This window comes from Lipomyces japonicus (assembly GCF_038497905.1).
Source record: "Lipomyces japonicus strain CBS 7319 unplaced genomic scaffold V1514scaffold_10, whole genome shotgun sequence".
NCBI classification, from domain to species: Eukaryota; Fungi; Ascomycota; class Lipomycetes; order Lipomycetales; family Lipomycetaceae; genus Lipomyces; species Lipomyces japonicus.
In genome coordinates, this window is record NW_027117822.1 from 1 (window position 1) to 27,350 (window position 27,350).

Here is a 27,350-nt window from a genome sequence, read left to right on the forward strand (position 1 = left end):
CCCCGACCCCGACCCCGACCCCGACCCCGACCCCGACCCCGACCCCGACCCCGACCCCGACCCCGACCCCGACCCCGACCCCGACCCCGACCCCCAGTTAAAAAAAATTTTATGCTCATTGATCATGTACATCAAAGATAAAATACTGTTGAAAAAAAAATTTGTACAAAAAAATCTGGACGTGGAAAATGAATATGTTAAAAAGAATTTTAAAAAAAATTTTACGGATAAAAAAAATTCTTAAAAAGTGGAAAATAAAAATTCAAAAATTATTTTAAAAAAATTGTGGTATAATTTAACCCAGTAAGTATATCAAAAAAAATAGAAAAAATTGCAATTAGAAGTTAAAAAAAATTTCAGCAAAGTAAAAAAACCAAAATTGAAAATGAAACTGTAAAAATTGAAAAAAATGAAAAAAATTTTACTTATGTGTAATCAAGTACATAATCATCAGATGGATGGAATGCAATACTCTGACTCTAATGCCCTAATGCTCTAATAGTGTGGGGGCACTTGAGTGCCCCCACATGCAACGCGGAAATGAAACACAACTTTTGAAAGTTAAAATTACGCCCTTACCCCGCGTGCCCCGTAACTAACTGGCACGGCAACCTTGATTACACTGTTAGGCACGGCAACCTTGATTACATTGTTAGATACATCATTACTTGTCCCAAATCACACGACACTAATTATTTGTTTACATATTGTTGTATGTGTACTTTCCTGTAGTCATCACTTGTTATCATGGATACTGCTTAGTCATACTAATAAGCAGATCCTCTTTGCTACAACGACCTTAACCTTTAACCTTTGCTTATGATATCCTGAATTCCTAGAAGGCTTGACCACTTGACCATTCCGAATTTGTAAGATGATCAAGGATTATCGCTTATAATATCTCTAATTCATAACAATGGGCTAGCATTCCTTAAAAGGCAATCGTGGAGCTTAAACCATCCAATTCACGCTCATAGTTGCGATGCTGAGAAATTTGATAAAAAAACTTTCCAACAAAACTATCATCGTCCTTGATAATCTGAGAGCCCTCACTAAAACTCTCAGGCTTTTGCTTGCTACCCACAGTGACAACGCCATACCATTCAATTGGCTTCAGATCTGTAGAAATCGCCATATTAACGCCAAGATCACTAGCAAGAGATTCTTTCACAAGATTAGCTGCTTCTCCAGTAGCACCTAATGCCTTGAGATGACCAAACGTCTCTGCGATCCAGTAACGTATCTGTCCGTTTTTTCTTAAAGTCGACACATGAGAGCCACCAGGAATAAATGTTGCATCAAACAATGTTGAGCGTTGACCGTCGTAATAGTGATCAGCAACCACTCCATTTGAAGTTGACTTAGACTCCCCATCGGCATATATGGGTGCCCGCTTTGTTCCAATGACAAAAGGAAATGCATTTGCCGCCTCAAGGGCTACCTTGATACCGGCAAATGAAACCGGATCATATCCATCGCCAATGATTATCGCAACCCGCCTGCTTTCGATTCCAATCTTTTTCGCTGGTAACTCTACCTGTGATAAATGCGGCGCTGTCTTGTTATGGTTCGGTTTAAGTTGCTTATCTGGGATAGGAGCCCCAACCAATTCTGCAACTGCTTGAGCAAGGGAAAGATCAATTTCAGCCAATCGATGCCCAGCCAGGCGTTCGTAGACTGTCGAGTCATCACAGTGGTCCAGTTCAAAACTGAAAGCTTTTTTAATGTGGGCCTTCTCATGTTCCGTCATGGAATTGTAAAATAGTTGTGCCTGGCTGTGATGCTCACACAATTTTTCACTCAAGCCCCGTTTCTTGACACCTGCAATTGGTTGCGAATAAGAAACTAATCCACCTTTCTCTGAAGTGGAAGGACCCACGATCTCAAATCGATTTGGCCAGTAATTCACAGTGCCTTTTGTGATCCGATGACGCATCTGGCCGTCGCGATTGTGGTTCAAGAAGGGGCACACTGGGCGATTGATAGGAAGTTCTTCCCAGTTAACGCCTAGTCGGCTGATTTGAGTATCAAAATAAGAAAAATTTCGTCCTTGAAGTAACGGATCATCCGAGAAATCGATACCTGGAACAATATGGCTAGTGCAAAACGCTACTTGTTCTGTCTGTGAAAAAAATTCATCCACGTTACGGTTCAATTCCAGTTCGCCAATTATACGCAAAGGCACGAGGTTTTCAGGCCAGATCTTTGTAGCATCCAAAATATCAAATTCAAAATCGTCTTGTTTTTCCTCGGGTATTACTTGGATACCAAAATCCCATTTCGGGTAAATCTTTTTATCAATCGCCTCCATTAGGTCCTTTCGGTGAAAGTCGGGATCCTGGCCAGCGACTTTCAGAGCCTCATCCCAGACAAGAGAATGCACACCAAGATGCGGAATCCAATGAAATTTAACAAAATGTCTTTTGCCTTCTTTGTTGATCAGCGCAAATGTATTGACTCCGAAGCCCTGCATCATCCGATAAGATCGGGGTATGGCCCGGTCCGACATAGCCCACATGAACATATGCGTAGTTTCAGGTTGCAAATAGACGAAATCCCAAAAGTTGTTGTGTGCTGTCTGCCCCTGCGGTACTTCGTTATGTGGTTCTGGCTTGACCGAGTGCACTAAAAAACTTGTTAGCCTAATGTAAAAAAAACGCTGAAATGATCTCACCAAAATCTGGAAATTTGATGGCTTCTTGGATAAAGAACACGGGTATATTATTTCCAACAATATCCCAATTTCCTTCTTCTGTGTAAAACTTTGTAGCAAAGCCTCTAACATCACGGACTGTATCTGCACTCCCTTTGCTTCCCTGAACAGTAGAGAAACGGACAAATACCGGAGTGTTCCGTGATGTATCTGTCAAAACACCGGCGTACGTCACATCCTCTGCACTCTTAAGGAGTTTGAAGTTACCGAAGGCTCCAGTGCCCCGGGCGTGAACGACTCGCTCTGGAATACGTTCGTGATCAAAACGATGAATCTAAGATATAATTCAGATCAATTAGATTTTGGTTTATTTCAGAGAATATCACCGCATAACATACTTTTTCTCTAGCAATCTGATCTTCTAACAATGATGGGCCAATGTGACCATCTTGCACTGTCTTAAGCCAATTGTCGGTATTGCTAATCTGCACACCATAATCCGTAGTTAAAGATTGCTTAGAGTAGCCGTCGACTGTATCGGCCTTTAGATCTGCTATTTTATTGTTCATGGAAGCAACGTGCTGTGGCCCTTGCTGTGCCTTACGTAAGCTATCCGCGGCAGTAGAAGTCATTTTTTTCTGTCTGTCAAAATTATTACTTGAAATGAATATTAAAAAAATTGGTTATTAAACAATGTCAAGAAGTATTGGATTACTGAAAAGTCGAACGCATGCATTATTTAAATCTTACGCTTTGGCATATTTCTGTCATGTATTGGATGACGAAACTCTGGCGTATACGTGGGAATGACGTCAAGGGCAGAAGTTATATTCAGTCAAGAAGCTAGTCATGTCGATCAAACCAGAATCCCCAAATATAGCAAGTATGACGGAGGGACGCTGCAATTTTTCAATATTAAATTTGTGCTATAGCTGCTCATTGTCTAATCATCTAGTATTCAGTTTTTACGTAGCAAATTTTATTTGGCGATGTTAAATTGTAGATCGACACGGTCATTTCAGTTTTATTTTGACATTTAAATAAATTCGTTTATTTATATATTGTGCAATAGACGATAATTAGATTTGAAAAGCATTTTTATCTTATGATAATTTCATTTATACGATTATCAAAAATCATGAGCAGATCGACGAAGAAATTTGGGTCCCATTACATAAATACACACCAACTTGCGCACTCTTTCAAAAAACATTGAGTTATAACAACAAAATGCAACAAACTGACTTAATCAATAAATCAAATTATTGCTGCTGATATAAAGCTCATTGAACAAGATGTAGTTAAATAGTGAAGGCAGTAGGACATTCAAATGTCAAATTTGTGAGTTGAGAAAATTGAAAAACAGCTGCAAATCTATCTTTTTCATAAATGATTTTCTATGGTTCTGCAGATATTTATCATCCATCACAAGAGATCCTATCGACACCTCTGATTCTTACTGTTGCTTAGTAATAAATTAAGTCTCATGAAAAAAAAAATAGTTAATCTTGTGTTTTTATATTGTATAACCAGTACCAGTATATCGTATAAACGAAGCCAAATAAAAAAATTGTATACATACAGTTTGGTTCAATATTTCGGGTCGCATATTTGTATGATGTTACGTCGATTGTCACAGTTGGAAATACTTGTGATGGGGCATAATTGCTTTTAATACTTTGCAGATATAATTGCCGAAGTGACTTCTCAAAGCTATTCATGTGGTATTGAATGACATTTGTTACTTGTTATTCTGGAAATCGTTTTTTATCGTGTGTATAGAACAAAAATATAATTTCGACACGCCCGCAATATGAGCGAACCGAGAAACCTGGTGCACAAGAATAATTAATTATACTTCACTACGTTTGTGAGTGATGTTGATCTTAATAACAGGCTTGAGAAACCGTGTTCCAGTGAATACTTAGTGCATCCTTAATTTCAGAAGACAACAGACATGGACAAAGCGACGTAGAACAAGAGAATGGTTACTAGCTAATGACTTTTTTATCTGAGTCAAACTACAGCCAATCAAACAATGGCTATAATTGCACGGCCAGGTGGCGTAATTAGCAAGCACGTGCCCGAGTTTATGCGTCAGTTCATTAAGCGGCGTTAGATATGTTACTTTTTTTTTAAAATTAACTACGAGATTAGCAAACTGGAAAAAAATTTGTACCTTTTGAATCTACTAGTTAGTTCAATTTGAAAATTAACATGTAAAACTTACACGTCGCCGACTTTACGCATTCCACGATACTCTAAAGTTGGGGGGCGCGGAAGTTCTCGTATGATTTTTGCAATTCCGTCCGAGTGGCGAGCAATAATTGAATGTTTCCACTATGTAACTGCAATTAATTAACGTCATGTAATACTACGGCTTATTGGAATATAAAAATATAAATATATAATTATCTAGGAAATGTCATTGCTAAACCCCATCTCTTGAATTTGGACAGGTTTTACAAATAAACTATATTAAAAATCACTCTTTCTATCATCTTGATTCACTATGGCTTTGACTCCGGAACAGGTCAAGATTATAAAGGCCACCGTGCCGGTCTTGAAGGACCATGGTGCAACTATTACTACTGTTTTTTATAAGAACTTACTCGAAGCCAACCCCGAACTCCATAACATATTTAATACTGTCGATCAAGTTAACGGCCAACAACCTCGTGCTCTTGCAGGTGCTCTTTTTGCTTATGCTACTTACATTGATGACTTGGGTGTTTTGGCACCAGCTGTTGAGCTAATTTGTCAGAAGCATGCGTCCCTCTATGTGCAACCTGGGCAGTACGATGTCGTTGCTACATTCCTTCTTGCCGCTATGAAGGAGGTGCTTGGCGATGCACTAACTCCTGAAGTTCACGATGCCTGGGCTGCTGCATATTGGCAATTGGCCAATATCATGATCAAACGTGAAAGTGATCTTTACGTCGAGAGCGACAATTGGATTGATTGGCGTGAATTTATTGTTGACAAGAAGACGGCTGAATCTGATCTGATCACTTCTTTTTACCTGAAACCAGTCGATGGTAAGCTTCTTCCAACGTTCCTTCCCGGTCAGTATATTTCTTTACAGGTCTTTGTTCCTGAACTCAACTACTTGCAAGCTCGCCAGTACTCACTTAGTGATCGACCTCATTCCGACTACTATCGCATATCAGTGAAAAAAGAAGCAGGTCTGAGCTCGTCTGACCCAGCCACTGTAGCGCATCCCGGATATGTGTCAAATATCTTGCACGACTTTATCAAAGAAGGCGATAAAGTTAGAATTTCGCATCCCTTCGGTGACTTCTTTTTGACCAAGGGTGAAAATGCTCACCCCGTTGTCTTGCTTTCTGCAGGTGTCGGTCTGACTCCATTGATCTCAATTTTGAACACCTTGGCGTCAAGCGCACCCAATCCTAATCGCAAAATTCATTTTATACATGGCTCACACAATACAAGTTCTCGTGCGTTTAAGGACCATGTCAAAAAATTGTCGAGCGAGTATCCTGGTCTGCGAGCAACATATTTTACCACGGATCCGTCGGCTGAGGATAAACAAGGCGTGGATTACGACCGCTTAGGTCACGTTGAGATCAATAAACTCGTTGCTAACAACGACCTTTATCTCGATAATTCCAATACTGAATATTATATTTGTGGCCCGAATAATTTTATGACCGATGTTCAAAAAGCTTTAAAGGCTTTGCATGTTAGCGGTGATAAAATTAAATTAGAATTGTTTGGTACTGGTGGTATTGCCACTGTTGATTAAGCCGTGACGTTTCCATTATTTTTACAATTATTTGTTAGACATGTTGTAAAATTATATTTGTAAATATTATTTAATTAAACTTATTATTTATTTGATGGTGAATTCACTAGTGATAGTTTTTGCAGTGGATGTACGCAGCAGCACGCGGGTATTTTATACCATCCATCTTCCTAATTGAATTATTTTTTATTATTTCCCAGCTAAACGATTCCATTGATACAAATCTTGAGCATATACCACCAACTAATACCTTACTGGCATAACTTAATTATTCCAGTCCCCTAATGATTGTTTTTATGCCTTCCATTCGTTGTACTGTTTCAAATGAATCAGCTGCGTCAATAAACGGTATTATTAAAAAGCTGAGGTATTTCACATTTACAAGACGGGTCGCAAAATCGACCGTTGCTTGAAATCACCGCTGTTATACCTAAAGCAATCAGACACGGAGATCTCGTTAATGCATATTGTCGAAATTGGAAGTTCAGCAATATCTGCACCCCATCCCTGTTTGTACGAATAAGCCGCCAGGATAAAGAGAGTAGAGACCACTTTGAATACAAAATGCAACACCGGTTACATCAATAGCGTATTCATATCCATGTTTGCTTTTTAGATTAAATATATCAATCAACTCCTCGGCCACATTCTGAGTCGTCTTTCCTTTTACCGACAGATAAGTTTCCAACTGAGACCTTTCCTTGACATACTTAAGCCTATTAGCGTTCACATCAACAATAACAACATGTGCACTGTTAAAACCGTGCTTGGCGACAGCTGCCACTAAAAGTCCCACCGGACTAGCGCCAATCACAACAAGACTAGAGCCCGGTGTGATGATATGTCGGGTTTTTTTTATAAGTAGGATTTAAAATATTGGTATTTCATTCAGTTGTATGTGTTTTCTTAAATAGCAGTACATTATTGAGTTGATCTGAGTTGATCCGAAACATATTATCGTGCAAGTTCTGTAAATAGTTATTACTTTTTGTATTCAAAATATATATAATCAATTAACTAAAATGCAATATGCAGAGACGACCATTTGGAACTCTGATACCAATTCTTATGTAAACATATACCAATAACTGTAAGCAATATTGTACCATTAGTATGTATGCATTTTTATGCATGTTTATGCATCAGTCGAATCTTCTGTTGCTGTTTCAGCCATTTTAAGAATATGGTCCCATTCTAACTTCTCAACTTTAGAAACAGATAAGCGGCCCCGCTTAACAAGACGCAATTTTTGTAATGGTGAATTTGAAAGCTTAACATCTTGTTTAATTTCTTCCAGTGTCACTAATCGTGGAAGTTCACAAACATATTCGACGTCGACCATAAACCATTTCGGATTATCTTTGTCGGACTTGGCATCATAATATGCATTTGTCGGATCCCAAGCATGAACTATATTTCATAATCAAAAAAAGTCAGCACTTCATTGTATTTTTTTCCTGTTTTTTAATATTGTTTTTGTTGTTTAATAGGCTTAATACAGTCTGCATACGCTTCCTTAACGATTTTCACGATGCCCACAATCCCTGGGACTTTACAATTTGAATGATAAAAAAATCCGAGATCTCCAAGCTTCATGTCGCGCATTGCGTTTCGAGCTTCAAAATTACGCACGCCATCCCATGATGCTCGTGAGTTTGGTGAATTTTTAAGATCCGTGAATGAAAATGAAATATTGATGCCGTTATGAAACCTTGGAGTAGGTTCAGATTTAAATAGCCAATAGGAACGTGACACATCTAAATCAATTGATTGTTCGGACAGAAGCATAAAAATTGAAGATACCGTAGGTGTTATAAATTCAGTATCTGTTGCCTCTGATTTTTTTTTGGTTGGCGATGGTGACGCTACTGATGCTGCTGATAACAATTCCAATTTTGGCTTTTTCAGCCGTTGAGCTGATGATGAGCGAAGTGTTCGTTTAGACATGGACATGCTGTTAATGAACCAGTGTCATCATTTTATGATTAATATAGTTTTGCCTGTCTTGACAATACGAAGTAATTTATTTCCCTATCGTGGTCAAGTCGAATTATCGTCTATGAGGTGACTACTTTAAATCAATTAGAGTTTTCAACAATCTCACAAACCGAGATTTCTTGTGCTCGACGCAGCATTTCACAAGTCACAATACGAATTCAACTACTCATCAGAGACACAGGGATAAAAAATACACTCCAAGAGAAAGGCGAACACTAAATAGGGAGTATCTTTTAGTAGTAGCAGTCTCGGCACTGCTAGGCAGATACTCGAACCTACTTTGCACTGGACAGGCCCTTCAATTTCGCACGCTCGAAGAGCTCTCGGACGAATACACCTAACTTTGCTGCCAGCCCAATTTTTATATTTAAGAATTATTTAATACATATCTCATTTAATTGCAGGTTACTTAAAATTGTTTTCAATGTGTGGAAAGGAAAATACAGTATAGAAATGACACGCAGTTAAAGACTGAGCAATATATATTGAATAGTATATATGAGACAAAGTTGGTAAAAAATTTCAAAAATTACTGAATGCAGGTATAGCTTAGTCAACTTTAAGCCTATATTTACAGGTTAAACTAGCTACAATTATTTAGTATTGTTATTTCTTATTTTAAATGAATGCCATCAAAGTCAAGTTTTATTGTCACGAAAGGAGATTGTTGCGTCCGCATATTCGCGGAGTATCGCCACATGAAGAATGATTACTGACACCTACCGCCTACAGATAAGGACCGCCAGTTTTAGAAGGAGTTAATTTTAACATACAAACCATTTTAACCTCGTTCCTGCCACCATTACCGACAGTTACAATCCATATGAACTTCTCAACCCCATTCTGATAGGAAATGAACTTTGTTATATTTTTTTAAACAAAAACCACTTTACATCTCATTGTATATACATGTTTGGTCTTGAACTTTATCGCGAACCAGAATTTAACATTATTATACGAGCCCGCTTCAACATTCAAAAACTGTATGCCTCTTTGTTCAAAAAAAAAAAAAAAAATAGTCGATGTATTTTTTTGACCATTATACGATGAGTACATTAAACCCCCAACCTCGACAATTACACAGTTCAGCGCTTGTCGCATTTTGCGCACTGAGGATAATCTTCTGCTTATAATTCAAGTCTGATGTGTTGATCTGTCTCATATGGAAATGCTGCTGACAATTCGTTCGAGCCACCTCAGGTCTCGTAAAACTGCACTGTCAATTGACATGTCGCCATGAAATTTTAAAACAAAGTCATTTAATACCGCCACAACATCTCCATTAATTTGAGATTGAACGGTTTTGGGCTCTGAATATAAAAAATTATCAATATTGAAATTATTGTGTCGCATACATTCGAGCAGTACAACTGCGGGACCAGCAGTTGTCTTCGGTAGTAAGCCAAAGCTCGCCGGCCAAACTGCCGTTTGATTAAGTCGAAAATATTGGACCACGGTTTGAATCAACAATTGAAACAAATATTGAATTCTGTCAAATTGCTCTTGTGTTAAAAATCTCAGACCATATACTGAACCATTAACCGCAAAGCATATGACCATATTTTCACGAAAATTTGTATTATTAGTAAATGAAGAATAAATCTGTTGGTCATTTTGATCCCCCATTGACACAAACGAACCAATTCGCAATCTCGAAACCAGACTAGGAAGCACTGTTTTGAACATTGGCTGCATACTGTTGTATGTAAGTGCTTGTGCTCTGTTTTCAGGTTTTCGCAGTCCAAATATTGCATTGTCTTTATCCGAACCAATAACTACATTTATTTCAGGAATTAATACTTGGCTGATCATGCTTCTTGCAACTGAATCTGAACTTTGATATTCAAGTGTTCCATTGTCGTATTTTAGCACAGTTATGGATCCCTGTTGAGTTGATACGTAAAGCCAGTTATTAAACGCTGATATCGCAACACCGGCGCTTTCTAATCTGTAATCTGCCGTTGATATGTTTTCAAATGACTCAATCGTGTTAGAATTCATTCTTAGTCTTGCAACGTGTACGCGGCGGCCTGAACAATAAGCTAGCTCAGTGTCACTTAGTTGCGCCATGGCGTATACTTCCCCTTTAACCGATAGTCTCAAAGGTAACAAGACCGTTTTGACCATGCTTGCATCATTGCTCTCTCTAAAAACTTTATAAATACGTATCCAATTTTGGCTGCCATTTGATTCTTTAATGTCCAAATATTTCAGACTAACAATCAAATAGCAACGAGGAAACTCAACGATAGCACGCCATTCTATTTTCACTTTGTTAATTACTAATGCTTACCAAAATAAAGCCAATATATACATATAAAATAAAATCTCCTCATCTTACCGAGTAATGCCAAAGTATTTTGGCGACCTGGAGTTCTTTCTACCACTGAAGAAAAATCTAAATCACTTATAGATTAGTAATTCAATCATGTCCATAATGCATTAACATGACTGACTTACCCATTAGGCGAAAGCAGTGCAAAGTCAATTGAAGCTATTGGATAACTTTCATGGTCTAGCCCACTTATTGGACCAGTAATGGCAAATGCTTTTACTGCTTCTAAATATACCATACGTTTCGGCATTCCTGTAAACTTTGTTGATCTGTAACAATCCCTCAATGTCAAGTTTACATTAAATATTGATATTGCGCTGTTTGTCACACATATTAGTCTATCATCAGGTGCGACTGATATTGCCATAACGTTCATCTAGCTCCAAATTAGTCGTACAAAATTTAATCAAAACAAAACATGTTACTGCGTACGATATTTTCAGGAAGTATAACTTCATGTAGGTCGATCTTGTCCGCCTCATGGTCCATTCTCCAAATCAAATTGGACCAAATATAACAAACGTTTGCATCCCTAGTAGCATACAAAAAAATTGGCAACGATCCAATGCTCAGCGAACTTTGCTCAATCAAATTAAAATTTTGAGTCAGCTTGATTTTCAATAGGTTGCCATTACGCAAGCCAACCAAAACAACTGCTGCGTCTATGCTCTCGATAACATGGATCGAATTTGGCACAGTGCTGTTAACATTGTCAGGAACAAAAAACATACGTTCATAAGCTGCGCCGTACTCATCAATTCTAAAAAGAATAAGTCCTGGCTTGTATGTGCCAATCAAACAAACAGTGTGTCCTGCCAATCTAAAGATCTTAATTGCAGAGATCCCATCATCAATTGTTTTTGTCCTCGGCAGAGTGATGATTGAATTATTCCAAATTTTATATATAACAAGAATGTCTTGGTTGTTTAATCTAGTTGAAATCGCTGCAGTTCCATGATTATAATCTGCAACAATACCATCCAAATATGAAATAGATGAAATAATTTCCCCATTCTGATTATGGACTAATGAAATGTTCTTCGAAGTAATGAATAATAGGCAGTTTAAAGTCTTGGAAACAAAAAGAATTGACGATTCAGCATTTAAACCTTCATATGGCAAAAATGGATGATAGTCATCCAAGTATGGCGGTGACACTTTTAAAGCAAGGACTTGAGTGCTAAAAATACAACTTATATAAACTATGATGTCCTCTTGCCCGGTTTGAAATGAAAATAGTCGCACACAATCTGACGGAATATTAACAGTAATTTTTTGATACAAATCAGCCACTAATCCATGACAAGCCATTTGAAGTTCGCCATCACTGTATCCTGGTTTTATAATTCCACTAATTGAAAACAATCTGTCTTTTGACGGATTATCAGTTCTCAAAATATAGCCGTCATACACAGGTTTCCCAAAATTAAATCCCCCGAGTCTTTCCCAGTCACTGGTAACAAAACTGTCTAAAGATGAACTGTTTTCCGACACATATACTCCCCCATTTGTATCTCCACATGTACATATGGCCATATATTTCTTGCCTTTAATTGCTAGCATACAAGTCCCTATATCAAAATCCAGTTGTGCTAATTCTTTCCTAAAAAAAGTATCAGTTGAATTATTAATCCAATTGAAGCTCCTAAAATCGACTGAAATGATGCTACGATCGTCGTATGCAAAATAAAATCTAGTACAATATTCATCGGTGGCAACTTCAACACGTGCATACTCATATGCTACGGGAATAGCATCTGTCGTTGTGCTAGTAATGTGTAATGACGAACGAACGTGAAAGTTGTACAATCCAAAATGTTTGGGAAACACAAAAAGCATCATCAAGTCAGAGCCAGATTCCAGTGGAATTACGAAACTCGGAAAAGAATATAAGTCTTATTCAAGTTAATTTTTTTTTCCCGTAGTTAACGAATAATTTCATACCATGACGAAGCACCAAAGAATCTATCATTACTGGAAATTCACGAAGTCGAAAATCCCATTGGTAAACATTTAATTTGCATTTTTGCATTTCACTAAAAAAAAAATAGCAGAAAAAAAAAGATTAATAACCTATTTATATAATAAAAATATTTTAAAGACTTACTCGACATAACAAATTGCGAAACAAGAATATTCAGGGTCAAAGAGTTTGAAGAAAAATTTGGCATTCAAGATCACTCCATCAATTTCCACTTGAAGCATATAATCTAATTTTCTGCTTTGCCCATCTTTAGAGAGCACCAAAAGTTTTGCCAGACTCTGATATGAAGTAACGATAATAGCATTGCACCTAAAATTTTCAATTAGTCATGAAATGTTATATTGATCAAATAAAATACTTACTCTGCATCGGAATGGATCGTATTACCAAACGAAGACCTTAGTCTGAATGCTGGGTCCTTATCTAGAACACTCGCATCATTCATTGAGCTCAAGTCTACAATGCCAGCTTGATCCATTAGTCCGATTACTGCGGACATTACAAACATTCCACATTCATACACTATAAAAATCAAATCTCTGGATTCACTGACTAACACAAGAGTGTCTGATGTTCCTGTACGCAAGTTCGGCCTTGAACTTGCAATATTAAATTTTATAACTTGGGATTGAACAATTCTTGTTGTTAATGCCATGCTGTAATACTCCTTGAACGTGCATGATGAGTCAAGGTCAAAAGATATTAATTTTATAGAAGATTCCTGTATTCCAGTTATTAATCATGTCAACATCGTTAGGGAAAAAAATTGTCTAATTACAAAACAAAACTATACAAGTATCAGTAGAATTGACTCTGGAGCCGAGGCTGACGTTTTAAACAAATGGAACGCTTTAGCAACTCGTGATTGCACAAGTGTCCGAGTGAGAATGCCATTAGGCGAGCTCTCTTCGTCCATATTCCATGGAGTTTTAAAAACTGAATTGAGCCTTGTGACGGGCGATAGAAAACAGAAATGGTCTTGATTTAATTCGGTAATATATATATATCTTAATTAGACCAATAACAGTTCAAAATTTCGGAATCAAGGGCAGTGGATTTTAAACTCGGTTAATCGTTCTAGTTATCAGTTTATTAAATTGTCAAATATGGATCTGTATAACAGATGAGTTAAATCATAGGACACAAACCCCTTGACGCTTTTTATTTGCTTTAACTTAACTATGCAACATAATACAGAAAATATTTCTAGTGTAATATATATAGTAAATGGAAATTGACCAGGAAGATGAACCAATTTCAGAAGATGTTGTTGAACAAAGAGCACTGACTTCAACATTAAATTCGTTTTTCGTTTACGGCAAAGCTGCACATCGTAACCTGATTGAGCCACGTCAACGGACGCTTGCCTGGATACCACCGTCTCATCGCCAACTTCTATTAAACTCCGTTAACTATGCAGATCATATTAGGCAGCTAGAACTCGCAATAGACAAAAATGCTGAATTTTTAAAACTTCTTGCAATTTTTGGAGCTAATGAGTTTGAAGCTCCACAAGATAAGAATGAATGGCATCCAGTGACCGAGATTCAGGTTAGTCAGGCAAGATCAACATTGAAGCAAATCTATCGTGATTGGTCGGCAGAGGGAAAACCAGAACGTGATATTTGCTACGGCAGGGCTATTAATGAATTGAATTCCAAATTTGAAAGCTTCAACCGGTCATCAATTCGGGTTTTGGTTCCTGGTGCTGGGTTAGGCAGGCTAGCGTATGATATTGCCTGTGAAGGATACATCTCGCAGGGAAATGAATTTTCCTATCACATGTTGATGACTTCAAATTTTATTTTAAATCAGTAAGTTGGATTTTTTTTTTTTTTGTTTTTGATTTTGTTGAAAGTGGTTATGACAAGAACTGAGATTATTTTAAAAAAAAATTTCAGAACGACAAGTCAAAACGAGTTTGGCATATATCCATTCTTGCACTCGTTTTCTCATTTATCTACTTTTTCAAATCAAATACGAAAGATTTCATTTCCGGATTTGTGCCCGTCTACAAATAAAATTTCAACTGCCAATAATTTTTCATTTACTGCTGGAAGTTTTACCCAAATTTATTCGACAATGTTATCATCTTGGCACGTGGTTGTGACGACATTTTTCATTGATACTGCGCATAATATCATTGAATATATTGAAACTATATACAACACGTTGGTTGATAATGGATTGTGGGTAAATTTTGGACCACTTTTATATCATTTCGAAGAATCTTCGTACGAGGGTTCACAAGAAGGCAGCTTAGAATTACCTCTGGATGATTTAATTACGATTGTGCGCCAAATGGGGTTTGAATTTGAAAAAATTGAACAAGGTATTAAATGCAAGTATGCAGCTGACGAAAGATCTATGGGGAACTGGGAATATGATTCTGTATTCTGGGTAGCCAGAAAAAAATTAAAAATAGAACGGGAAAACTGAGTACCATTATTGTTATTATTATTACATGGGGTATGCATGTATGTATGTTATCTATGTATATGCAAATATCCCCAAAGAGAAAAACACCAAGGTCTACAAGCGAACAGTGCCGCATCAAACAGACTCTAAGCTTTCTTCCTTAGAATTCTGTCGAACAGGAGCAGGTGGAATGGTTTGTTCAACTTTCTTGTACTTGGACAAGAAAGGGTAATAGCCGTGTTTCTCTTTGAAAAGAAGAGAGATGACTGCAATAATCACGGCAATCCAGTACACATTGTACATGATGACTGATCCGTATGTTGCAGAATTTTGCCAACCTGTAATACACAAAAGAGTTAGTTATATAACGAACTATAATAACAGCACAGGCAACTTGTAAAAAATTTACCAAACAATGCGTTAAAAATCATCCAGCCACCATCAGTTTCACCGTTGCAGCAGTTAACGTGCCACACGGATCTTCTGACATCGTACGAGCCGGGACCGGAACCAGTTTCAGCAACATCACCGCCCACAAGCTTAGCAAAACTATACATTTCCAAGTACCATACTGCTTTTGACATAAGACCAGCAGCGACAAGATACAGAAAGCAAGTAGCGATAATCAAGAAATACTGAATGCGAACAAAGTTGCCACCTTTATACATAAGGTAGCCGATGGCTGAACCGGCAAGAATACCGCAAATAACTGGGAGTGGAAAAGCAGATGCAGGAGAAGATAATGAGACGCCACCAACAAAAATAATTGCCTCAATACCTTCACGCACCACGGTGATAAATGGCAAAAGGGCCATGGCATACTTTTTGGAAAACTGACTAAACCGGTTGCCTTTCTTTGTCTTGATTGGTTCTTCCAAGGCCTTGGCAATCTTAACTCTCCATTTCTCCTTCATCTTGTTAAGCCTGAGCATAGCCAACCCCATAATCGTGATGATAACTCCAGCAATGATGGAGAAAATGCCTTCGTAAATGTCTTCAGAGTTTCCCCAAAGATCCTTGCCCAGAGTGTACCATGTTCCAATAAAGGCCCCGCCGAGAATCAGACAAATAAATAGACCAAGAGCAGACCCTAACCAAACTTGACGAACCAAGCGCTTATACACTACCGGGTCATCTGCGGATCTGCCAATACCTTGCTTAAGAAAGGCAAGCAGGACGGAGATGATAACCGAGGCCTCTAGAGTTTCTCGAAAGAGACTATACATACAGGTAGGTGTGGGGAAATAAGGGTTAGGTGAAATTAGGCACAAAGCTAGTAATTAATTGTACGCACATGAAGAAAACAGAGACGTTGAAAACCTGCGCCATTGAATATGAGTTACACACGAGGGAGCGGGTGAAAGTTAAGGCGTCGTCGTTGTTGCGAAAGGAAGTGGCACTTGCAAAGAATATAAATAAACAACAGGAATATAATTTTCTGGTTAATAATTATTTTTTTTTTGTTTTGAACCCAGACCAAATTCATCCTGTCCGTCAAAAATAAGGTTTATACCTTGAAGTACTGCATATTTCAACTCAAAGTCCGCCTGGCTTGGCTCCTTGGCTGCGTTTTGAACCGGTCTGGCTTATTATACCAGCCAAGACAAAATAAATCTCAAGTTTTATAATTTCCTCAATCTTTTATTTGGTATCTTGTTTTGAGCTAATAATTATAAGTTATATATTTAATTCAATTAACAGAACAAGACTGCCGCGATTGTGATTGTGGTTTGGCAACTGGTATTCAGGATATTATAAATTGACACAACTATACGTTTATTGTTGTGAAAAAGTGTGCATGATTTTATGATCATCAATCAGATATGCAAGATGTCGAAACTTTTTTAGGTTACCGCCGTCGGCCAGTTAACATAACCTGCCACTTCGTTTGAAAGTTCATTGAAGTCAACCGAAGTACAAGAATTCAACAAAATCAAGACGCATAAATTCTCTATTATAACATTAACGGTATAAGTAAATCGCAAATATATATATATATATATATAATATATGTAAGAAATAATAAAATAAAATAAAAAAAATCAACTCGTTAAACCTGGCAATTATTTTAAAACGCACGCAAACACACACCGAATTTAAACAGCAATACCGGAATTTTTAATTTCATTCGAGTCTGAATCATCAATCGATGATGCATTCAAAATCGCTGCCCTTCTTTTTGCCTCTTTTGCTGCAAGTCGTGCCTGCTTTTTCTCTTCCCATGACTTGAGAAGTGGGAAATAGCCTCTCTTCTCTTTAAATAATAATAAAACAATGGCAATCATAATGCCGATCCAATAAAAGTTGTATGCCAACACTGAGCCAAGAGTAGCGGAATTTTCCCATCCTGCAAAGCGTGAACTAGTTAGCGCAAAAAATACCAAAAAAAAAAAAAAAATCTTAAGGACGTACCAAACAAGGCGTTGAAAATCATCCAACCACCGTCAGTTTCACCATTGCAGCAATTGACGTGCCAAACCACGGTGTGAATATTGTACGAACCGGGACCGGAACCTTCTTCGGACACATCACTGCCAACCAATTTAGTGTATTTATAGTCCTGAAAATACCACACGGCCTTTGAGAACAGTCCGGCACCAACGAGATATAAAAAGCAAGTGGCGACAATCAAAAATATTTGAATGCGCACAAAGTTTCCACCCTTGTACATCAAAAACCCTACACCACCGCCAGCGGCCAGTCCGCAAATTACTGGTAACGGGAAAGCCGTGGCAGGAGAAGAAAGAGAGACGCCTCCGACGAAAACGATGGCCTCGATGCCCTCACGAAGCACGGTGATAAAGGGCAACACGGCCATGGCATACTTTTGAGTAAACCGTTTAAACACATGACCTTCCTTCTTGTTAATTGGTTGTTCGAGAGCTCTGGCAATCTTGACTCTCCATTTTTCCTTCATTTTGTTAAGTCGGAGCATGGCCAAACCCATGATTGTGATGATAACTGCAGCAATTACTGAAAATATGCCTTCCCAGATATCTTCCGAGCTTCCCCAGATATCATTACCCAAGCCATACCAAACACCGATAAAAATGCCACCAAGAATGAGACAAATTATTAGGCCTAACGCAGAACCAATCCAGACTTGTTTAACCAACTTTTTGTAGACTACAGGATCATCGGCAGAACGTCCAACACCTTGCTTGATGAATGCAAGAAGGACGGAAATAATAACAGAGGCTTCAAGAGTCTCACGAAAGACACTATTTTATAATGTTAGCATTTCTATTTCAGGAATAAAAGTTTTTTTTAACAGCAATCAACAAATTTTCAATTACATGAAGAAAATAGAAACGTCGAAAACCTGTGCCATATCGGAAGCAAAGCTCGGCGTCAACACCTGCAGGAAGACAGCGGCAACAGGTTGGACGAAAGGTCAAAAAACAAATGAACAAAAAAAAAAACCTCTTGGCGACAAGACTATAGCAGCAGAAAGCCTAGAGGGGCCATGCATGTTTATAAACCGCGAAACCAACAAAAGGAATCGTATACACCGAATTGAATTTTTGAACTCAATACTTTCTGGGCGGCTGAAACAGGCAAGGACTAAAACTTTGCGCAATCAGATTATGGATCAATCTGGCTGGACCCGGGGCGAGCGCGAATTGGGCCTAGTCCATCATCACTCTTAAGCATCCAGATTCACACGGGACATGTACTACACGACACAACAAACAGATTGAATATGGCATGTCATCCGTGAACTTGCACAATGCATCGTTTCGTGTCAATCAATCAATCAATCAATCAATCAATCAATGGCATGCAAAGTCAAGAAGCAAATTGCGTCTCCGTACTTTGCCCGACTGACTTGAGTAAAAAAATATACTTCGCCGGTTTGACTTGGGTATTGGGTACCGCGTGCGGCTGCATGCATGCATATGCTTGTTGTCTCGTCTCTCGCGGTTGATAAAAAAGCTTTCAACTCACACGTTTTACATGTAGACTAATTCTAGATACTCAACATGCAACAGCAGACAACGACCGAAAACGAGATTATCTGATGATGAGATATCGTTGATATTCGCACGGCCAGTCGGCTTCCCCGATCGCATTGTTGTTCCAGGCCCATGTCAATGATGTGTTTAATATAACGTACATCATTTAAAACTGTATATTTAGACAGAGTGAAGTCTAGGCAAAACAACGTGCCTGATCTCGAACACTTTGCTTGATGCTTGGATTGACAAGAGAATCATGATTGCAATCAATTGCAATACAATAAAATAAGATAAAATACAATAAAATACAAATACAAACATACACATACACATACACATACACATACATACGCTTGGCACTTGGTCAGTTGTTTGCTGCATTATGTTCAAGATCGCCCGGGCCCAGTTAGTTCCATTTGACAATTAATTGCTTCCTGATTCTAAACACTCGCCCAATGTCGTTGTTGTTGTCTTGTTATAATGTAACTATATGGTTTGTACGCAGTCACAACTCACAAGTCACACGCATCTGATGTCTTATAATAAAATTAAACCGCGCGTTCTAGACCGGTTATCAGATCGGATAACCTGTTTCAGGTACCATATACGCTCCCAGCGCCAACCTTATTTGTTTTGGGTTTACTTCTTCTTCTTCTTCTTGTCTTGGTTCCTTATTGCCCCACGGCGACTTTTTTTTACCTGCAACGACACGCCAATAAAAAAAAATAAACACAAAACCACGCTTCGAGGTTCTATGGGTATATTATATTATACTTCTCAATTCTCTCGATTCTCTGTCCTGCTTAGTTTTTTTTGCCTTTCCTGACTCAAGCCTTCTCCATCTATCTCCCACCCGCCCCTTTTACTTTTTTTTTTTGTCCTCAACTTATGAGACTCCCTAACTTTGCTTTTGCGGCGGCAGCGGCAGCAGCAGCGGCTACTTTGCTCCCGGTCAGTTTGGCAAAGACTGTCCAATACGACTTCTCTATCGACTGGGTCACCGCTAATCCCGACGGCGCCTATGAGAGACAGATAATTGGTGTTAACGGGCAATGGCCGCCGCCTGCAATCCATGTCGACAAGGGAGACAGGCTACTGGTTAACGTGACCAACAACCTGGGCAATGAGCCAACCTCTATTCATTTTCATGGTCTTTTCCAAAACGGTACCAATGGTATGGATGGGCCTGTCGGTGTAACTCAATGTGCGGTTCCGGCCGGACAAAATGTTGTTTACAATTTCACGGTCGACCAGCCTGGTACCTATTGGTATCACTCTCACTACTCAGCCCAGTATCCTGATGGCCTCCGTGGCGCTTTTATCGTACATGACCCTGAAGATCCATACAAGGACGACTACGATGACGATCTCTATCTTACTGTTTCCGATTACTACCACAAATCAGCTTTCTGGCTTCTATCGAACGAATTCTTAACCTTGGCTAACCCTACTGGTGCTGAGCCAATCCCAGGTACGTTACTGTGCTACGTTATATTTTTGTTCTAGTTGTGTTTATATACTTATACATTTTCAGATGCTGCTCTTCTTAATGATTCTCAAAACATTCACTTTAATGTTGAACCAAACAAAACCTACAAGATTCGCATCATCAACATTGGTGCTTTTGTTTCTCAGTACGTATGGTTTGAAGGTCACGATTTTGATATCATCGAAGTGGACGGTGTTTACGTCGAGCGTACTACCGTGTCTCAAATTTACATCACCGTCGCCCAGCGCTACACTATTCTTTTGACCACAAAGAACTCGACAAGTCAAAACTTTCCTATTTCTGCCTCTTTTGACACCGACATGTTGGATTTCATCCCCGATGATCTTATTTGGAACTCCACCGGTTGGCTCACGTATGATGAAAACGGTGACTTCCCTGATCCAGAACTTGTTTATGAATGGGATTTTTATGATGATTTCGACTTGGTTCCAATTGAAAAAGAAGAACCTTTCGAACCAGACTATTCAATATCGGTTACTGTTTTCATGCAAATTCTCGATGACGGCATTAATTACGCTCTTTTCAACAACATTTCTTACCTGGCTCCTAACGTTCCAACCCTGTACTCAGTACTTTCGTCTGGTAATCAGTCTACCGACGCCACCATTTATGGTTCCAACACTAATACCTACGTCCTCAATCACAACGAAGTTATTGAAATTGTTGTTAACAGTAATGACCCTGGTACGCATCCGTTCCATCTTCATGGTCATAATTTCCAGGTCATTGAACGCTCGGAAGCTTCTGATGACGACGACACTTTCATTACCTATGATTCTTCTAACCCAGGAACGATCAACCAGTACCCCATGCGCCGTGACACTGTTTACGTCCGCCCGAATGGCTACATCGTTCTTCGATTTAGGTCCGATAATCCAGGTGTTTGGTTTTTCCATTGCCATATTGAATGGCATTTGGAACAAGGTCTGGCCTTGACCTTGGTTGAAGCCCCACTACAAATTCAAGAAAGTCAGAGCATTCCTGATGATTTCTATGCTGCCTGCAAGGCCGGAAATTACCTTTACGAAGGTAACGCTGCCGGCAACACTGTCAATTTACTCGACCTCACTGGTGAGAAATTGCAACCAAAGTTTTTGCCAGCTGGATTTACCACTAAAGGTGTTGTCGCTCTTGTTTTCTCTTGCGTGAGTGCTTTCCTTGGCATGGCGTTCATTGTCTGGTATGGTTCTTCTGAACTTAAATCCACTGAGAAAGAAGTTGCTGAGTTCCTTCACGAACCTCTCGATGATATTTCGGAAACCAAGTAAAGCCTTAAAATTTCCTGTTTTTTTTGTTTTAAGTTTTTCTTTTTTTTTCTTTTTTTTTCGGGTTACCTCTGATAAATTACCTTGTTGGCAATGAATGGTTCTTGTTAATTTGGTGTTATCTTCCTTAATGACTTTTATATACTTTCGTAAACCATTGTACAATTTTTTTTTAACTATAATCCCTAATGCAATTATCATTCTATAAGTGATATATATTATACATATACCGTACTTGATCACCTGTATATAATAATGTAATACTATACTAATAAAATATGTAATGATTTCGATATGTAGTGTATGAGCGAAAGACGCTACATGATTTAGAGTTTGAAACTTTGTATTTTGTTACTCTCCGGAATCTTGCGTTCAAACACAAGTTTGAATGTGAAAACATTTTCTGTTCTTGATTTTGTCTAATTTTTTTTCATTGGTTATTATACATTAGCAAATTTAATTTATAGACAGTCTATAAAATATATGTGTTGATTGTTTTACAATCTGGCATTGTGAGGGAGATACATGTGGTCAAAATGTTTTGCGTGCCTGCGGTATAATAATGCTTTTGAAATCTTGCATTATTCATTCTTCATGTGCCAAATTCGGACTTTTGAAATGTCCCAAAAGCCACTTATTTCACAATACCCTGTGGTACCTCGAAAATGAAAGTACTGTAACTAATAATTTTTATATCATACTATGTTTTATGCATATACATGTCTGTATACATATATCATGTACCAGTCAGTATTATGAGTACATAACATACATATAGTGTATGCATCTTTAATAAACAATCATTAACTATAGTTATTACCAACCAATTATATGCGTACCTCAACGTACCATATCAACCAAACAATTTTTCCTACATATGTGTGTTTTATTGCACATTTATGCGATATTGCGAATTTGCTTTCAATAACACGCTACACGTATATATATTTACGAAAAATCTTATTAATACAATACATAAATGAGTACAATTGGTATGTAATAAGTTATATACAACAAAGAAACGCCAAAAAAAATAAAACAAAAAAAAAACGCACACCTAACTTCGGAAATATACGTACTCGTCGACAGTTGAGAAAGCGATAAGCTCACAACGCTCAGAATCATCAATTCATCGTTTCTCTATCGTTAGTACAAAATATAATATGATAAGGAAAACAAAAAAACATGAAAAACGAAAAAAATAAATAATAAATAGATATGCAGATATGCAGATATGGAACATTAAACCTGTTCCAAAAAACTGTTAAATATCTACCTCAGTTCTACGCCTGCACTGTTGTTGGTTGATGTCGTTTTTGTTCAGACTCCTAAAGAAAAACGTTGAACGCATATAAACAAACTGAAATCTTGCCTCTTTCTCCGACTCGTTCCAAAACAATTTCCCGAGTCGTGAGTGAGAAAAGATCCAACATGACATTAGCGTTTTTGGTCAGTTTGCTAAAACGATAAAATACGCAACAAAAAAATTTAAAAATATTAAAATAAAAACGTTCAACACACCTCTGACTCCACTAGTGCTCTTTTCGATTTTTTCAGCTTCACCGGTCGAACGTCACCTGCTTCAAATACATAATCTGGCAAATTGAAACTAATTAAAAAAACACACACAGAAAAAAAAAGAGTTGCAAATTTCGTTCGATTAGCCAAATTCCAAAAAAAAAATTAAAATAAAGAGCAATAAATTTTTTAAAAAAGAAAAACTTATGGTTTTGGTACTTTCGTATATTTCGAACGCAAATGCAGTTTACATCTTCGTCGTACTGAGGCCAACTCCTGCATGTGTCGTAAAATTCTTTGCATGGCCACTGAATATCAAGCTGCTTGTTCTTTCCTAAAATTAAAATTAAAATTTAAAAAAAAATTCTTGTGTTAGTAGCAACCATCAACATCTTTTTGACCGTAGAACATACTCTCCAAGTTAATCTCCAAGCCAATGAAAAAAGTCGTTGTATAAACCACTATTTTCCCTTCGTCTCTTTGTTTCTGATCATCTGCTTCCTTTTCTTCAGTCTTGGCCGCATCTGCAAGATCTGCCTCCTTTGTCACCGCAGTCTGAATCTGTTCTCCATCTGCTACTCTTTTAGCTTCGTCTTCATCTGCGCAATAATGTACTTTATCAAACTCTTTGACAAACGGATGTGCCAATTCTATATTTTCAATCCATTCCAATTTCTGTACAAACGTTCGAATCTTGGCTTCAACCATTCCAGACCATTTCAATTGCTGCTCGGCTGTTCCCTTCGATGATGCGTAAATCGCAAGATAATACTTATATCGTTGGAAAAAATCATGCTTGGCAAATAAATCTACCCATGGTCGTCTGCCAAGAATGATCTCGTCCATTAAAGCGCTTCCTCTTTTAAGCTCAGACATTATTACCTTCTGAGTCGATGCTGAAATGTTATGAGTAGCACACATGGATGGGTACGCAGGAGTAATGATCGGCATTCTATGAGCACGATCTTGTTGATATAACTTTGGATTCCAAACTCGAACTTGCAATGGTCCATCTTCGATCGGTTTTAACATGACTGGCTGAGGCCAGCTCCATTTTGTCAAAATGTTGAAAAACTTTGAAACTATGGTAGCCGAAATCGCATTCGGATAAAGCTGGCAAATTCTAGCAACAAGCATTGCCCAGGCAACTCCACCTGGAAACCCCATAACATTAGAATATATGGCACGGCGTTGAGCCCATAACTTAATGGCTCTCAATGCATGCTTAAACACTACCGTTTGTGGTACAAGATTCAAAATCTCATCCGTAACCCTGGTTCCGTTCAATGCTCTCAAATCTTTCTCATCCAGATTTCTTAATAAATTTTTGTCCTCGAGCGTAAGCGATAGCGGCACTTGTGGTACATCAAGTCTGGCACAAATTAAATCAACTGAAATGCCAGAAAACTTGATCTTTATAATTGGCACGAACGCATCCGGGACACTAGCAATCTCTTCCAATTCCGGTCGTTGACGCAAGATTTTGTCAAACACTTCAAAGAAATTTTCACGGGTAACATGTTTTGGCACGACAATCAGCGTATCAATATCTGAGCCGGGCCCATAAACTCCTAACCGATACGATCCAAACGTAAAAATCTTGCCTCCCGCATCTTTTGCCATTCCCTCTGACATGTTTTTTTGAAGGCTGACCGTTCGCACAAACAGTTCGGCCAACCCTTGTAACTTGCTCAGCACTTCTACCCTGTTTTGTTTTTGATGTTATTACTGCCAACTCATTACCTTAAAAACAGACAAGTAAACAAAAAGAAAAAAAAACTAACCTCTTTTGTGATTCAGCCTCAGATGCAAAAGATCCTTGCCTCTTAAGTTCTTCAACCAACTTTTCATTCATATTAACTTCTGCTTCTGTAGGAGCCGCGGTTGAAATTGGAGGCGTAACACCATATTGCTTAGTCGGTAGTGAACTTTTTGTTAAATCAGAAATCATCAATCAAAAATACAAAAAAAATTAATATATGACTATAATTCTTTACCTCATATTGCAAAAAATAAAAAAAGAAAAAGAAAAGAAAAGCAAGATTTCAATCTACCTCTGACTACTTCCCAATATTTAACTAAATCAAAGTGCTGGCTGGCCTTGTCGAACTACTAGGTAGGCAACATGCACAAAACCCTAACTACATCACGTGCTCGTTGTCTTGAAGTTTAAACCTGGGTCATGGCCAGAATGTTTACTACCGTTTACGTAGTTTAGAATATATAATATAAAATTAATCACTATATTCTACATCAGATTCAACTTTTACAGTTCCACAGTTTTCGCCTGCTAAAAGTGGTTGGTCTGTTGGCGTTCGTGGCCATTTCCTCACTCGATCAATCTTGCTTTCCGGGAACAACCATTCCAAAACCCTCAGGATAAGATAATCGATGGCAACGCACATGACAAACAGCTTCCCTGCCCAAATGCCGCATCCGTAATATCTCTTCAATCTATCAATCACCGGCTCATTTTCAATCTTGGCAACAATATCGTATACGCTCTCGGTTCTTCTGGCAACGTCCCGCCAATCGTACATGCCCTTGACTTGATCGTGAAATTTTGATGTGTCGATTGCCTTGGATTCGATCAAGGAAATTGCTTTACTCGTAGACTCAACAAGTGAATCTTCTGAAGGAGATGAAAATATCGTCATATGTGACGGTAACACCTCAGGAATGCCGCCAACTTTTGTGGTTACAACAAGAAGCCCGCATGAAGCAGCTTCCACAAGCACGGTTCCAAACGCTTCAGTAAGCGTTGGATGCAAGTATATATGACCCTTGACCATGACATCGTGTACATCTTCATGACGAATGCTGCCTAGCAATTCAACACGTTCTTGCAGTTGATATTTTTCACGCATTTGTTCGATATCAATCTCGCGTGGGCCGCTGCCTGCGATAATAAATTTGACGGTCGGATGAAGCAAGCATATGCGAGGAATCACAGCAGTCAACAAATCAGCTCCCTTATTAGGATATAACCTTGATATTACTACAATAGTAACTAATTGATTAGATTTATGTTACTGCTTTTAAAGTTATACGTACTATTTTCTGGGGAAGCTTTAGTTGAATCGGGTCTAAAATTTAATGCAACCACAGCATTAGGTATTACGCTTACAGTAACTGGATCCAGTGATGCCCTTAGAACCGTGTTTTCTTTGCTATTTACATTGTTAGCGATATTTCAAGCTCGGCGTTGCCAGTTGCGACTCTTACCAGGTATGTGACACACAAATGACATGTCCGATATCACTAAGTGTAAACTTTAGCAATTTATTACCCAATATACTTCCCGGATCAGCAAATCCAAATAGTGAATGATCTGTAAACACGGTTCGTAGTCCCATGGTTCTAGAATGTAATATTGCTTCATGACATAAACTGCTCAGACTTCCATGGCCATGCACGATTTCAATTTCTTCTCTAATAAGAATATTCCGCAAAATTGGGAAAAATGAAAAAACTGAAGGAAAAGTGGATTCCCGATATAATACCAGAAAAGGTACGTAATATACTTTAAGACCGTGCGTAAGATACCTGACGCCTGTTCGTGAGCCATGCCCGTGAGTGATTATTACAACTGAGTGACCGAGTGATATCAGTTTCTACCAAAAAAAAAAAAAAAAAAAAATCAGTCATGCGTTGAACTTCAATAAATCTGCTGTATCAATTGCTCACTGAAGAAAGTTGATATATATGCGATTCTATGCCACCGGGTGATGGATAGAAGAAGTCCGAGACCATCCTGTCAATCACGTTAACATTGGCCCCACACATAATCGGATTTCATAAACGTACGCAATATTGTATGGCATCTTGTCTTCCCTTGTCCCTCATTCATTGATTGATACAAAATGGCTACTCAAGCCAAGCTCTTTTAAGCACAAGAAGAAATGAACAACTGAAGATGGAGTCAATATAGAGTTGTGGCGCAT

The 27,350-nt window shown here is 38.3% G+C and overlaps 10 protein-coding genes across 10 annotated transcripts; 3 read left to right on the forward strand and 7 right to left on the reverse strand.

Annotated features, from left to right (window-relative positions):
* Window positions 1–631: 631 nt before the first annotated feature.
* V1514DRAFT_327570 (catalase-like domain-containing protein) lies at window positions 632–3,370 on the reverse strand. Its single transcript, XM_066927007.1, has 3 exons — window positions 3,052–3,370; window positions 2,675–2,987; window positions 632–2,625 (listed from the first exon to the last, which is right to left on the reverse strand). The coding sequence occupies exons 1-3, from the start codon at window positions 3,283–3,285 to the stop codon at window positions 932–934; spliced, it is 2,241 nt and encodes a 746-aa protein (XP_066784456.1). The 5' UTR covers window positions 3,286–3,370; the 3' UTR covers window positions 632–931.
* A 1,665-nt stretch (window positions 3,371–5,035) lies between these two features.
* On the forward strand, window positions 5,036–6,521 carry V1514DRAFT_327575 (globin-like protein). Its single transcript, XM_066927008.1, has one exon. It carries the CDS (start codon window positions 5,166–5,168, stop codon window positions 6,417–6,419), a length of 1,254 nt encoding a protein of 417 aa, XP_066784457.1. The 5' UTR covers window positions 5,036–5,165; the 3' UTR covers window positions 6,420–6,521.
* Window positions 6,522–7,554: 1,033 nt separating this feature from the next.
* Window positions 7,555–8,372, reverse strand: V1514DRAFT_341611 (PUA-like domain-containing protein; the record flags this gene model as incomplete). The annotated part of the gene is made up of 2 exons (XM_066929063.1): window positions 7,555–7,829; window positions 7,919–8,372. The coding sequence occupies 2 exons, from the start codon at window positions 8,370–8,372 to the stop codon at window positions 7,555–7,557; spliced, it is 729 nt and encodes a 242-aa protein (XP_066784458.1).
* A 1,203-nt stretch (window positions 8,373–9,575) lies between these two features.
* Window positions 9,576–13,391, reverse strand: V1514DRAFT_341612 (mono-functional DNA-alkylating methyl methanesulfonate N-term-domain-containing protein; the record flags this gene model as incomplete). The annotated part of the gene is made up of 7 exons (XM_066929064.1): window positions 9,576–10,678; window positions 10,759–10,823; window positions 10,878–11,128; window positions 11,185–12,647; window positions 12,697–12,788; window positions 12,860–13,045; window positions 13,099–13,391. The coding sequence occupies 7 exons, from the start codon at window positions 13,389–13,391 to the stop codon at window positions 9,576–9,578; spliced, it is 3,453 nt and encodes a 1,150-aa protein (XP_066784459.1).
* A 560-nt stretch (window positions 13,392–13,951) lies between these two features.
* Window positions 13,952–15,626, forward strand: V1514DRAFT_291130 (N2227-like protein-domain-containing protein). The gene is made up of 2 exons (XM_066925313.1): window positions 13,952–14,550; window positions 14,638–15,626. Exons 1-2 carry the CDS (start codon window positions 13,964–13,966, stop codon window positions 15,173–15,175), a joined length of 1,125 nt encoding a protein of 374 aa, XP_066784460.1. The 5' UTR covers window positions 13,952–13,963; the 3' UTR covers window positions 15,176–15,626.
* On the reverse strand, window positions 15,164–16,580 carry V1514DRAFT_327594 (iron permease FTR1/Fip1/EfeU). Its single transcript, XM_066927009.1, has 3 exons — window positions 16,449–16,580; window positions 15,564–16,372; window positions 15,164–15,492 (listed from the first exon to the last, which is right to left on the reverse strand). Exons 1-3 carry the CDS (start codon window positions 16,481–16,483, stop codon window positions 15,290–15,292), a joined length of 1,047 nt encoding a protein of 348 aa, XP_066784461.1. The 5' UTR covers window positions 16,484–16,580; the 3' UTR covers window positions 15,164–15,289.
* A 329-nt stretch (window positions 16,581–16,909) lies between these two features.
* V1514DRAFT_304227 (iron permease FTR1/Fip1/EfeU) lies at window positions 16,910–18,611 on the reverse strand. Its single transcript, XM_066925626.1, has 3 exons — window positions 18,451–18,611; window positions 17,567–18,375; window positions 16,910–17,501 (listed from the first exon to the last, which is right to left on the reverse strand). The coding sequence occupies exons 1-3, from the start codon at window positions 18,483–18,485 to the stop codon at window positions 17,251–17,253; spliced, it is 1,095 nt and encodes a 364-aa protein (XP_066784462.1). The 5' UTR covers window positions 18,486–18,611; the 3' UTR covers window positions 16,910–17,250.
* A 1,190-nt stretch (window positions 18,612–19,801) lies between these two features.
* Window positions 19,802–22,007, forward strand: V1514DRAFT_327597 (Cupredoxin). Its single transcript, XM_066927010.1, has 2 exons — window positions 19,802–20,584; window positions 20,648–22,007. The coding sequence occupies exons 1-2, from the start codon at window positions 20,002–20,004 to the stop codon at window positions 21,889–21,891; spliced, it is 1,827 nt and encodes a 608-aa protein (XP_066784463.1). The 5' UTR covers window positions 19,802–20,001; the 3' UTR covers window positions 21,892–22,007.
* Window positions 22,008–22,834: 827 nt separating this feature from the next.
* V1514DRAFT_327608 (Poly(A) polymerase central domain-containing protein) lies at window positions 22,835–25,473 on the reverse strand. The gene is made up of 6 exons (XM_066927011.1): window positions 25,404–25,473; window positions 25,191–25,334; window positions 23,820–25,111; window positions 23,626–23,740; window positions 23,410–23,497; window positions 22,835–23,216 (listed from the first exon to the last, which is right to left on the reverse strand). The coding sequence occupies exons 1-6, from the start codon at window positions 25,406–25,408 to the stop codon at window positions 23,172–23,174; spliced, it is 1,689 nt and encodes a 562-aa protein (XP_066784464.1). The 5' UTR covers window positions 25,409–25,473; the 3' UTR covers window positions 22,835–23,171.
* Window positions 25,474–25,616: 143 nt separating this feature from the next.
* Window positions 25,617–27,342, reverse strand: V1514DRAFT_327609 (uncharacterized protein; the record flags this gene model as incomplete). Its single annotated transcript, XM_066927012.1, has 5 exons — window positions 27,214–27,342; window positions 27,094–27,160; window positions 26,632–27,020; window positions 26,461–26,576; window positions 25,617–26,416 (listed from the first exon to the last, which is right to left on the reverse strand). Coding segments are annotated over exons 1-5 (1,361 nt in total), but the record flags the coding sequence as incomplete, so codon positions are not given.
* Between the last annotated feature and the right edge of the window lie 8 nt (window positions 27,343–27,350).

Coding starts and splice junctions, on each gene's coding strand:
- V1514DRAFT_327597 (XM_066927010.1), top strand. CDS start 20,002: ATGAGACTCCCTAACTTTGCTTTTGCGGCGGCAGCGGCAGCAGCAGCG. Junction 20,585..20,647: donor TGGTGCTGAGCCAATCCCAG/GTACGTTACTGT, acceptor ATACATTTTCAG/ATGCTGCTCTTCTTAATGAT.
- V1514DRAFT_327575 (XM_066927008.1), top strand. CDS start 5,166: ATGGCTTTGACTCCGGAACAGGTCAAGATTATAAAGGCCACCGTGCCG.
- V1514DRAFT_327570 (XM_066927007.1), bottom strand. CDS start 3,285: ATGACTTCTACTGCCGCGGATAGCTTACGTAAGGCACAGCAAGGGCCA. Junction 2,988..3,051: donor ATCAGATTGCTAGAGAAAAA/GTATGTTATGCG, acceptor ATTATATCTTAG/ATTCATCGTTTTGATCACGA. Junction 2,626..2,674: donor CATCAAATTTCCAGATTTTG/GTGAGATCATTT, acceptor CAAGTTTTTTAG/TGCACTCGGTCAAGCCAGAA.
- V1514DRAFT_291130 (XM_066925313.1), top strand. CDS start 13,964: ATGGAAATTGACCAGGAAGATGAACCAATTTCAGAAGATGTTGTTGAA. Junction 14,551..14,637: donor TCAAATTTTATTTTAAATCA/GTAAGTTGGATT, acceptor AAAAAATTTCAG/AACGACAAGTCAAAACGAGT.
- V1514DRAFT_327608 (XM_066927011.1), bottom strand. Junction 23,741..23,819: donor CTTGGAGATTAACTTGGAGA/GTATGTTCTACG, acceptor TTTTAATTTTAG/GAAAGAACAAGCAGCTTGAT. Junction 23,498..23,625: donor TGCGTTCGAAATATACGAAA/GTACCAAAACCA, acceptor TTTTTTAATTAG/TTTCAATTTGCCAGATTATG.
- V1514DRAFT_304227 (XM_066925626.1), bottom strand. CDS start 18,485: ATGGCACAGGTTTTCGACGTTTCTATTTTCTTCAT. Junction 18,376..18,450: donor GACGTTTCTATTTTCTTCAT/GTAATTGAAAAT, acceptor ATTATAAAATAG/TGTCTTTCGTGAGACTCTTG. Junction 17,502..17,566: donor GATTTTCAACGCCTTGTTTG/GTACGTCCTTAA, acceptor CACGCTTTGCAG/GATGGGAAAATTCCGCTACT.
- V1514DRAFT_327594 (XM_066927009.1), bottom strand. CDS start 16,483: ATGGCGCAGGTTTTCAACGTCTCTGTTTTCTTCAT. Junction 16,373..16,448: donor AACGTCTCTGTTTTCTTCAT/GTGCGTACAATT, acceptor CTGTATGTATAG/TCTCTTTCGAGAAACTCTAG. Junction 15,493..15,563: donor GATTTTTAACGCATTGTTTG/GTAAATTTTTTA, acceptor TGTGTATTACAG/GTTGGCAAAATTCTGCAACA.